The sequence below is a fragment of the Haliaeetus leucocephalus genome, unplaced genomic scaffold (genome assembly GCF_000737465.1).
Source record: "Haliaeetus leucocephalus isolate CR32 unplaced genomic scaffold, Haliaeetus_leucocephalus-4.0 Scaffold167, whole genome shotgun sequence".
Lineage (NCBI taxonomy): Eukaryota > Metazoa > Chordata > Aves > Accipitriformes > Accipitridae > Haliaeetus > Haliaeetus leucocephalus.
The window spans coordinates 1,862,025-1,874,482 of record NW_010972603.1 but is presented as its reverse complement, the minus strand read 5'-3'; the positions used below and the strand labels follow the sequence as shown (position 1 = coordinate 1,874,482).

General features: G+C 40.1%; 1 protein-coding gene across 1 annotated transcript in view; it reads left to right on the top strand.

The window, feature by feature from the left end:
* The window catches only part of MCC (mutated in colorectal cancers), a 164,293-nt gene that overhangs the window by 86,355 nt on the left and 65,480 nt on the right, over positions 1 to 12,458 (top strand). The window contains exon 2 of the mRNA XM_010563463.1: positions 6,280 to 6,393. Coding sequence (XP_010561765.1) covers positions 6,280 to 6,393 — 114 coding nt within the window. The remainder of the gene's footprint in view (positions 1 to 6,279; positions 6,394 to 12,458) is intronic.

Here is a 12,458-nt window from a genome sequence, read left to right as displayed (position 1 = left end):
GCGAAATGCAAATGGGAAACAAAAGAGAGGAGAGAAGGTCAGAGCCCTGTACTGTTTGACCAGGTTCTTTTCGATATTCCATATGTGCGGGGTGTCGTGTTTAACATCAGATTTACTCATTTGAGGATAGTTGATGTTACATGGGATTTCTGATTTAGCAGAGTGATACAAAAGACACTGAAAACACAATACAAATGTGAGTTACACGTGGGAGAACGTAGCATTGCAGTACACGGTTCAGTCATGATGCCAATGTGATTCCCATTACTGGTGTCTGTAATAAGCTCACTGTCACAGTGCTGGGTGTCCCCAGTCTCGCTAGGAAGGCATCCATGGGTTGAAGCCAGCTCAAGTCCATTGCTGCCTTTGAAATTCTTTTGCTAGTTTTCTGGGTTTTATACACTATGTTGAGCTGAGTGACATACACACCTGCCCCTTGTTGGCCTGGCTAAGGCAGGGAGACATTCACACTCTTTTTAATGAACATAGGGAGACACCTTTCCACCACGCTCAGCTGTTGATAGCTCTTTATCTAAAAAGAAGAGCACCCTCAAGTCCCCTTGGTGTTGAGATCAAGTCGGCTTCTTTGCAACAACTGTGATCAGTGAAAACCCTGCGTTATTCCCTGAACTTCATGGGCACATCGCTCTCGCCCATATCCTCTGAGCCTTCTGTGAGAGACTGAAAGCGTTAATGTCTCAAACACCGTGGTGGGGCAAGTTCTGCTTGAGGACTACCTCAGCCCAGCAAGGAGCGGCAGGGGAGAAGCAGCCGATCAGCACCGGCCACCAGCAGCAGGAGGGGGAGGCCGTGCCGGAGGGTGCGCAGCTCCCTGTTCCGAGAACGCTGCTTTGGGTCAGCTGAGCAGGGCAGCTCACCGTGCATGGCAAAAGATCACTTCTCCAGGGAGGGGGAGGTTGCTCCCCAGGCGACCCCCAAGCCCAAAGGCTCATAAACTGATCGGGACACCTAACGGGCCTGAGGAGTTCGGTGCCCGCCCGAAGGAGGGGAAAAGATGATAACGAGGACACAAACTGGAGCCCCACGTGCCCACACCCGCGGGCCGACTAGACCAACGCTGGACCCAGGGCCGGCGAAATCTTTCTCTTCTCTCCCTCTCTCCCTCTCCCTTTTCCTTTTCCATAATCCCTACACCTCATCCCTTCAGGCACAAACCGTTGACCAAGTCTGGGACTCGGAGCGGATCCAGCTGCCCCTGGGCTCCTCTCTGAGACGGAGTCTAGAAAGCAAGGGGGTCCGCTCTGAACCTCCTGACTCAACGGGAGGGCTCTCCTTGTGGTCCTCCCTGAACCGATTCCCAGATAAGCAAGGCCTGTGGTATATGTCTGGTGATGCATGGTTAGCACACGTTACATCGCTTACCGACATGGTTTCGTGCCGATTTTGCGGTGAGCATACCGATTTTGGTGGTGAGCATGCCGACTCTTGTTGTGAGCAAATAAAAATTGAATTTTGTGACTTAAAGGATCCCTGGTGTTGTTTCACCTTAATCCTGACCAGGGAATCAGCAAACCTGAGGCGTCGTCCTGAGAAACTGGGATGTGACACCTTCTTCCATGGTAGGGGTTTACCGGTCGGTCATAGAGGACACACATAGAACAAATAAATTGGTCCTTTGGTGTTTGGCTGCTTCGTATTGCTATGTGGGTTGGTATCTCCTTACAGTGATCTTGATGCTTTTATGGCTCCCTTGTTATGTTAGAGGTTATGTTTCTGAACATCTGTTCCCAAGCTGATGTGCAGCAGTGCTGTAGCTGAGGAAGGAAGGAAATGAGGAAAAAGATAACATTAGCTCTTTAATATCATAGAGAAGGATGTGCTTAGGTCCTTTTTGTGATTTCACTGTTGAAAATAGCAAACATAAGCAGTGAGTACAACTGGTTGCAGCAATATGGTTTAATTAGTCTGGTTCCAGGCTGAGGGAAAGAAAAATGTGGATTGAACTTCTTGGTGAGTATCACAGTTCACATTGGCATGGGAAAATGCTATAAAAGTACTTGTACTATATAAAGTACTATAAGAGTAATTGTACTGCTTTGGAGTGCTTTAACCTTAACCTGTCATTTTTTCAGCACCCTCCTTCATTGCCCTTTGCATCTTTCTCTTGTTTTGTTCATGGCCTCAGAATGCTTCCAGCAATATGTACTACAGACCTGTCGGTAGTCCCCCACTTCCTTGGCATTCAGTTGATACTACTATCCCATCCACTTCTGTATTCTTTTCCCCACAAAATTCCTGAGAAACCTCACTGCCAGCAAATAGTGTTTTTAATTGTACCCGCATAGAATATTTCACAAAGCCCAGCACCAAAAGCATTTTTTAAAGCACTGTGCAAAATATACATCATTAAATCGTGTCTGCAGTGTTGTATGAGATGTTTGTAGAAGCAGGTATAATGGGGAAGAGACTGCAGTCATAAAGGAGGCTGGAAGAAAGGTCAGGAGGTTACTTTTCCTAAGCTTGTTCTTATTTTTTTTCAATTATTGTATTTTTCAAAACTTAGCTGTACAGTGGTTTGCATTTTAAAGATAGCATGGTATACACAGTTTGCTATATTAATAATAATAAATAATATAGTAACTGTTATTATATATTTAATATATAAGCATCTGGCGGGATAGTATTGGGTATAAAATGTGGTGTATATGTGTTTCAGTAAACAACCTGCTGTTGTCCTTGCAGAAAAATTCACAGAAATTGTAGCTTCTAAGTTAAGATAGGTGATGCATTTTTTATTAATACTATGCATCTGATTTTTGTTTCTGATGGAATTCTTATTTCCTTGGATGATGGTAGAGAAGCAAGTTGGTTGGCTTGTCTGATCCCTTTTCAATCACTGCTCTCACATGTGTTGACCTTGCCTGTCCTGTTGGACAGTTTGGGTGCATCAGCATCAGGTAGTGGGTTTTTTTCCTGGTGGAATTCAACAGTAGCTGTATTGGATCAGTATAATGTTTATGAATAGTGGAGGCTTTGTTAATGAACTGTTTTCTCTGCATGAGGTAGTTCTCTGTGGGACCTGTTGCTTAAAGGTTCAGACCAATATGTTTACAGAAATCTTTGTGGTGTCTGCGTTAATTTCTACAAACTTTTGACCTGTTTCATAATCATGTATCATTAAGAGGCAGCCCACCTTGAACTATAAATGTCTGTTATGAATGTTAGTGATAGTAGCTGTGCCTTGTCAATCACTGTTTGCTGAGGGGAGAAAAAAAGCAGTATGCCATATGACTACCTCCATTCTCCTCTCTCTTTCTCAGTTGTCATATCCTGTAGTGATTGCATGCTGCAGCGTTACAGTTGTGACTGACCTGCTGCCTTCTGGTTGAGATTTTTAAATGGAATCTTTCCAATTTCAAGAGTTTGGATTATTAAATTTGAATTCTAAATGTGAGCTTTTTTCTTCCCAGAGTCTCTTTTGTTGACTGTAGCTCTTTGCTCAGATGTTTCCTTCTTTGTGTTACAGCAGCATCCAAAGATCCATGTTCCAGTTCCCACTTTGCTGTGTGCTATACAAACACACTGGGAACCATGGTTTGTGGGAACGTTCACACCTTAGGGGAAAATGCAGCAATACTTTCTAACGCCCTTTTTAAGGAATTGGGAAGGAGAGCTTGGCTCTGCCAAGAATACACAGCTACACTAGTTGTGTTAACCTCATTATGTATGGCAGCAGTAGCTGGAGGCGCCCCTTGCATATGACTTACTGCCGTGTGCACTGGGTACCTGCGTGAAACCAGAGCATCCCAAGCAGCCCTCCTCTGGGTATGATAACTTCCTGTTGTCTAGTCTGCCCTTTCAGTAACTTTTTTTTTTTTTTTTCATTGCTTTATTAGTACTCAGAAACTGGACTGGTCCACTTTATGAAAGGAAATGATAATTTTGGGTAGTAGAAGATGCAACAAGCTTCCCTTGTAATTAGTAAAGAAATCTTTGGTTACTTGAAGAAGAGAGACCCTATATCGGGTACCCTTGTTTGTCAAGAGCTGCCAGGCTAGGCAGTAGTGTTGCTATAAAACTAGACAGACACAATTCATGCTGTTTTTTACCCAGTTTGGGGTGTGCTAGCAGACATGAAGAGCTGCACTGACTGCAGTGTGGGAAGAGGACAAAGACAAATCCATAGAAGATCTGCCTCGTTAGTTCCACTGTTCAGAGAACAAGTTGTTTTTCTTTGAGAGTTTTAGATTAACAGTGTCCTTTTATATTACAGCGCCATGTGTATGGACATTATTGGTCTGGTTTTTAATTAAAACCACAGCTGGTGATTATTTGATTATCATGTACGAAAGGGAATGATACTTACTTGACTAAGTAGCATTGTTTTATTCAATTTAGAGAATTGCAGCCATTTTTTCCTGTATTATTTGAAAGCTGTGGTGAAGAATGCAATATCTCACGAACAAACTGGTGAGCTTCATTGCAACACTTCCCCTCTGTTAAGGGAATAAGGTGAAACAGTGGCCAGATAACAGAAACAGATAAATTCACCAGCTTTCCTGAAAATTGGAAGTCAATTATGAACAGATTGGTATAATTAGGCTGGTTCTTGTTTCTCCACACTGTAAAACCAGTGCATAGTTTCCTGTGGTAGGAAGGAAGGCCTCTGCTGAAGGCCAAAAATACAGATATTCAGGGTGTCTCTGGTTTATTAAGAGACTTCAGCGTACATTCTTGAAAGCAGCTGTGTAGCATAAGCCTGTAGCAAGCCTGAATTACTGTTTTTTTCACTTGAAAAATGAGGCTGCCTTGAGAATCTTAAACCTGCCGCAACATAAAAATGTGTGCATGTATATTTGTACTGAAATGAATAGCTGCACGTGCGTAAGATGTTTGTGGACCTGACGTAATAAAAATGCTTTCAACTGAACTCACAAATGAGGATGTCCAGAGCTTCTAGCATAGCTAGTTACGCTGCACTTAAAACTGCAGAATTCACATCTAAAAGTCTTTATGAAATTATGTTTTCTGTCTTGAAGCCTTTTCTGTAACAGTGGGAATACTGTATGTGAAGGAGCTGTTGCCAAATGATTTAGTCTCTCTGCTGCCATACCTGTCATACAGCTACTTTCACACATCAGTACATGGAAACACCTATGGTTTTGCTGGCTTCCAGTACTGTAAAGGTAAAACTGATACCAAAATAGGATGTGTTAGCAGATTGACTGGAAATGGAACAAGAAAAATAACTTAAAAGTGACCTGCCAAATAAAATGTCGGCATGAAGGACTGAAACTGGCCGGAGGACTAGAAACAGGGTTTGTGTTTCAGTCTGAATCTTGGCCACAGAGCGCTGTTTTCTGTGTTACTTGGTCCAGTGTGAAAGGTCACTTTTGTTTTCTCACCCAGTATAACTTGGGAGTTGTTTCTTTACTACTACAAAGAAAGACTTCGGTATTAGTGGCTAGTTTCCCTCTTGGCCTTTTCGGTTGTGGTTGTCAATACTAAGTGTTGAATTCTAACTGATGCCTTCCCTGTAACAATGAATGGGATATTTAAGGACAGGAAGAGAAAGTGAATGAGTTACAAGTACAGGATTCTTTTGGGAATTGTTCTTGATTTCTAAGTTGTGTAGCTAACGTTATTTAGATGATGTTAAGTTATCCCAGTCTGCTATGTATTTCCCCATGCTATCAGAAATGTAGAACATGTCTTCCATCAGAAGGATCTACTGCAGAAATAAAAACAGTTCGGGTTCTTCATGTTTGGCTTCAGTAGATGAGAATCACTGAAACTCACTGATGTGGGACCAAGGAGAACAACAAGTACAGAGCAGTAGCTCAAAGTGGAGTAAGCTTTAGTTGCAAAATAAACCTAAATCCTATGCATGGAGTTACTCCCTTCACCAAGCCAATAACCTATATATGTCTGAAGGCATCAAAACATGATACACCTTCTTTTATAATACAAATCTGAGTCAACATTGAATGTAAGGTTTTATAATACCAGACTCGAGCTGCTTCCTATTAAACTAATGTTAGAACTAATCTACATGTTTCCAACTGGACTACATTGTATTTATCCTTATAATGTGTTTTCTGGTGAAGGAATGTGTGTGCTGTCTGGAGAGAATTCCATGTAAAAAGTATTTAGTAGCATGTGGATTTCTTTCAGACTCTTGTTACAGTAAAGTTCCTATTAACTACTGCAGAAATCCACAGATATCATAGGTGCTGTGTAATACTGTATCTTCTTTCAAATGCTACTGCTACATGGCTTGTGAGTTGGTTAATTTGTTTCTTTCCTTTTGTTTTCTAGCTTCATTTGGCAGCCCTGGCTTCATTAAAGGGAGACATAGTGGAGCTTAATAAACGTCTACAACAAACAGAAAGGGAGCGTGACCTACTGGAGAAGAAATTGGCAAAGGCACAGGTGAGCAATAGTTCAAGATTCTGAAGATGGTCCTTCGTTTTCTGTTGTCCTTGTTCTTCAGAGAGGAATATGGTGCGTGGGGAGAGGATAAAATATCTGGACAATGTCACAAGTGAAAAGAATTTTAAGACTGCAAGAAACATAGATGCTGTGGATTTTAAGTTTTATGTGCTGATGACATTCTTCTAAAAAATACCAAGAAAGAATTATTTTTGTTTTGAAGCCAATATAAACAGCAACTGCTTAGACATATTTTAGAATATAAAAATTGTAGCGTACTCTCAGTCGATTAGGTAACTGATTGCAGAGCCTTTCACTCCTGGGTCAGATTCAAACACAGCACACGTTAACACTGTTCAAAAGCTATTGCCAATTGGCAGTGGTTTGGTGGTTTGTGAGAAATTATTTGTGATCTCAGTCTAGCTTCTAGTAAGCCAGTTTGTATGTACCTGTGGTGGAAAACACGGTCAGTGGAAAGCCAAGGGATTAAATAAGAATAAGGTCAGAACTCTAATGGTTTCACAGCTCTTTAAAAAAAAAAAAAAAAAAATCTTCTCAGATCAAGATGTATGCAGAGAGGCAAATGCAAACAGGGAAAACTGACCTATTGTTCTTAATATTTCGCTATTCTATAAACAAACCTTTTTTTCAGATACTGTCATTCTGGCCAGTACCTTTTATAAGTACTTACATTTCAAAACTAATTCAAAATATATAATCATTTATACTTCTGTAGAGCCAGTCGAAGCATTTTGCCTTGTAAGGTATAGCATCTTATTTGTTGCCCAGAGAGGCTGTGGAATCTCGAGCCTTGGAAGTCCTCAGGCCACCTGGACCTGGTCTTGGGCAACCTGCTCTAGGTGACCCTCCCTGAGTTGGGTAAGGGGTTGGATGAATGACCTCCAGAGGTCCCTGTCAACCTCAGCCATTCTGTGATTTTGTGAATTTAGAGTCTTCAGTATTCAGTGAATTTTTGTAGGGTCTTGTAACTGTGTGTTACTTAAACTCAAGCCAATGTAGAAATGTTTAAGCAGTCTAGATTTTAAGGCTCTTCCTTCAGTCCTCCAACCATATTTTGGCCTTTGTCTGCATTCTCTGATGTTTTTTCAGCTACCTTTAAGGTTTTGAGGCTTGTAAGTGATAGTCTTAATGCAGACCGTAAATGCAACATCCAGAAATAAAAAACACTTTTATGTTTTTATTTCCCTCGATTTGTGAGCCAGAGCCATGCTGGGAGTTAACATTGTTTATCAGCTATAATCCTTTTCTAATTTCTGCTGCACTCTGAGATAGAGTCCTCTTTCTGAGATGCAGTTTGATATGAGGCTGCATTTGACAATCATTAAACAGTCGGATGGATCCACTGTGTCCAAATGATCCACGTCATTCTGCGTGACTACACTGACTTTGTTATTACTTACAACTCTGCAGGGTCTTGTGCTAACCACAGGTTTTTGTTAGTGTTTTAGTTTTATTTCCAGATCTTTGTTTAAAAATACGCGTATCATCTCTCAGCCAATGAAGAATGCCTTGTAGGTGCTCCCATACAGTAATGAATCCCTCTTGATGGTGACTGGGATTAAGGATCAGTCCTTAATCCCAGTTAACATGTGCTCTGTCAGCACAAGATTGTTTGGTGTTTTCTTTGACGGGTTATCAATTACGCGTGTGTATGTAGTGCTCAGTTTGTAATGCTGAGGGTTTTTACGTGATCTTGGGCTGTGTACCTGTGAACACAAACGTAGTGATGACGGCTACCCAAACTGTGCATAACATAAAATCACAATATCTGAAAGCTAGCATGCTAGCTAGCTTTCAGATTAAAAAATTCCTTTTGAATGTACAGTTTCTATGAAGTTTTAATGTTTTGGTTCTTTTCAAGTTTTGTCTGTTGTTTTTTTTTTAAAGCCCTCAAGTGGATAGAAAATTTTGGGGGGGTGTACTCAATAAAATACAACCTTCCTTAAGGAATAAGCCATTAAACAAGCGCAACTCATATATTCAGTGTGTTGGCTGCGTTTGAGTACTAGACAGGCTCTGGTGAAACCACTTTATCTTTTCTTCTTTTTCTAGCTGCATCACTTCCAAGTAGATGCTCCACTTAACATAATTTTTTGAACTTTTTCTCCCACTCCACAGAGATTCATCCAAATTAATATGTATCATATCATATAATTGTTTCCTCTACAACCTCTTTCTGATGCATTTCTTCCTCACTAATGCGAATCAGAGGTTCAGAAGGCATAAATTAAATGAGAGGTGTTTGAGGTTCTGCATGACCATATTTGGATGCTAGTGGGTCAGTGTTAAATCTCTGTTCTGCATCTGGACTGTACTTACAAAGGCAGTGCATGTTTCATTTCAGCTGGCATGGTAAATGCTCTCTGGAACAAACAGCTCTTAAAACACATTTTTGATATTACCCTTCCCATCATTTCTTGAGGCATGTGAGACACTTTGGAAGAAAGGATTAGTGATGTGCAGAGCAGAGGTGATTTGGGAAACAGCAATTCAAGTAATAGGTGACAAATGCTGAAGAAAGATAGTTGGATAGCCTGTGCTTAAAATTTTGTGAAAGGATGTAATTGGTTACTGGTTGTTGTATCATGCTCATTTCCAAAACTACAGTCTGTGGAGACCTGTTACAGCATTTGCCTACACCCTTTTATTATTTCAGTAAGACAGCAGGTCTCCTTGTCTCTATGTTAGTATCGGTGTACAATTTGGCAATGGTGTGATCTCTTGAGTGAAATTTACTGTGAAGTACTGGTCAACCACAACTAATGTCTTCTTCCAAAAATGTTTCTGTAGTTGTGAGAAGAGATGTAGTGCTTTCTAGTAGTTCTGTCTGTCATGGTATCCTGGCTTTGATAATGATAAATAGTGGATGTCTGAAGGGAGAGCATAAGAAACGCATATGGAGACTTGTGCTCCTTCATAGCCCCCACCTTTCCGCAAACATCTGTGAGCAGGAGGCTGCATCACATTTAATAGTCCTCCATGGTCCTATCCTCCACGGATTTATCTAATCTTCTTCGTAAGCCATCCACATTCTTCACATCTCTTACATCCTGTGACGCTGAGTTCTGCAGTTTTGTGATAGAACATGGGATTTAATGACATGCTGAACATTTCAGGAAATACAACAAGAATAGACAATTCACTTACCACATCTTTCTTATCGTTTCATCTCCTTTCACAAGATAGTTCTTGTAATTCTGGAATTTTACAATAGCTCTAAACACAGGGTAACAAAGACTGTGCTGCATTATTCTGGATCCTGTATGACACAGCAGTAAGTCCCATTACAGCAGTAATAATTCTTTACCATCCTCTCAATTATTCAGAATTTAGGGGGGCACAACAGAATTTCAGTATAAGAATAAAAATAACACTCTGTAGGCATATAAGAATATGTGAACTTTACAGGAAGGCTTCAGTTTCTCATTTAACAAAGTAACTCGAAATACAAATGCATGGTGTTTGGATGTATGTTGAAATTACTCATTCTGTTGTGTGATGTCCTTATCTCGCATGGATTACTCCTGTGTCCTTGTATTCTTCTTCCACATCAAGTATACACACAATATGCAACCAAACAATTCTGACCATGCATGTTTTCATGATTGAGGATTTGGCACGATGGACTTGTGTTTATACTTAAAATTAGGTGAATGGATTGCCACTTTAAAATCTGCCACTCCCCTTAAATTAAAATACTGTATTAGTTGAGCAAAGATTTTCAGCCTCTATGAGCCTGTTAGACAGGTTTATCATTGTGGCTCGTTCAGGTGATGACTTGTATTCTTGGTGAACAATGCCATTGCCAGTGTTTGTCTCTACAGGGCCTGAGGCACTGGGGGATCTCTTACCAAGCACTGCTGCTGGTGGTTCTTTCTTTGTCCTCTGACTGAACACTGCAAATTTAACATAAAGGTTTGCACTGGTGGTATGTACTGTGCTAGGAATTTGTGTACATTAATAGGCAGTAGAATCATGTGTTGAGACAATATCCTTGGGTTAAAATATTTTCTCTTATCATCCTTCTCCCTCATACTCTTCTTGCTCTTGTGGTTGTTTCCCAGCATCAAGATGTCAGAAGAAGGTGTTTCCAGGCATTGTTAATTTATACTGTAATTGAAATAACCTTTTTAGTCTGTATCAAAAACGAGTTAAGGGTCACTTACACTGAGAACTGTGCTGGAAACTTCTTCCCCAACCTCAACAATTGCTCATCTTTTGCATCCTCTCAGTGGATTACCCCTGTGTTTGCTTTCTCAGAGAATTAGAACTCTTAATGGTTTTGATCAGAACTGAAGTATGAGGCTGGAAGAGGGATGAGGAAAAGGGTGTAAGGTATTTATCTTAAAAAGTTTATGTGAGTGACATGCAAATAAATTGCAAGAGCTGAATGTGTACACCTTGGAAATAAATAGGAACTGGTGTCATATCATTGTTCAGAGACTCAAAGGACACAAACTGAAGAGGATGATGAACAGGTTCAGTGTCCCAGAAAAACACTTTAGCAATGGGTACCAAAGAATGCATTTGTTTCTTTTCCCTTTTAAGCTTTGAGTTGAATGTGCCATAATAAGGAGCAATCCTGTATAACCAGAAGAATTTTCCATTGCTGCATTTTGGGATTCATACTGAACTATGTTTCTATTGTTTGGATGCTTTTTCCTTTTTTAGTTGAGACTTGTCATGGCTGACTAGAACGCATGAGACATAACTGTGTACCCACCTCCAAGGCACAGCAGTACATCTTAGCATCTTGTCCTGTCTTTCACAAAGGTTTCCTTTCTGCCTTTTTCCAGTTACTTTTGCCCAAGATAATCCAAGAGCCCTTTTAAAGAACCAAATGTGAAGCTGTTGACTTCTATTGCCAGACTGCTGGTTGTTCGCAAAGTATGTCTGTTACTAGATGATGGTTATCCTGAAAAATGGTGACTGAGAAATGGCTGGAGAAAACAGAAAGCAAGACTGGTGATGTGGCTGAGGTCCATTAGCAAGAGTCCATATATCTTCACTTAAGATAAACAAATCCTGCTTTTCAGTGCACTGCTTAGAAAGACAAAAATTGTTGTGGTAGAGTTTTTATTTATTGTCTGAAAATAATTATTATACACTCCATCTGAAACATCTTTTGGTTTAAAACAAAAAAACCAGTGCATGTAATTGATCTGAATAATGCTTAGGTAGCATTTGTGGGTATCAATGTGTGTTGGAGGAAATTTAGGTTCAGAAGGGCAGAATAAGCAACTCTTTATTGCACTTAAATCTGTTCTAAAGAACATTTTCTCTGTGTTAATTCTGCACTTTGACAGCCATGGTAGTTCTTCAGCCAGATACAATGTTAAAATACAGGAAGGTGAGAAATAAGTTGCAGAATGATCCTACAATAAAAAATCACTATAATACACATGTATAACCATGTCAATTGCCAACATGAAGTCTTAAAAGCCAGGTGAACATTATCAGTCTTCTCAAATGTGACCCTTTGCTCTCCTCTTCAGTGTGAAGATATGATCTGTTTGTCTTAGTGTAGGTGAAAATGCTTTTGACTCCAGCTGGAGTAAGAAACCATTTTGTTGTAGTCCGTGGAAGGGTGCTCTAATGTCTGGGCTACCTTTCAATGTGCATATTCCTGGAATTTAAAAATATTGAAAGAAATTTTTTTTTAAATTTAAAATAAAAATGTTATTGAAACTCAACATAAATTCTAGTTTTCAGGCAGCCTTTTATGTAGATGATCTTCCTAAGCTGTGAATGTGAGTGGCCAAAAAGTATAAAGGCAAACTATGAAAATGCTGGCATACCCAGTAGTTTGGGTATAATTTTCATATTTATGATACAAAGGGTTGAGGGAGTTACCTCTGTATAGAGTGTTTCCTTGATTTGAAAAAATAAGTTTCGATACAGTAGTGTTGGAGGACCTGATCCAATACTATAAATTGTAGCCTTTAGAAATGCTACTAGGACGTTACATTGCAGGTCTTCAGTTAACGAGTGTGATTTTTATACTGTCAGTTGGCTTGTGACTTTTCTTTTATTGACAGCGTAGT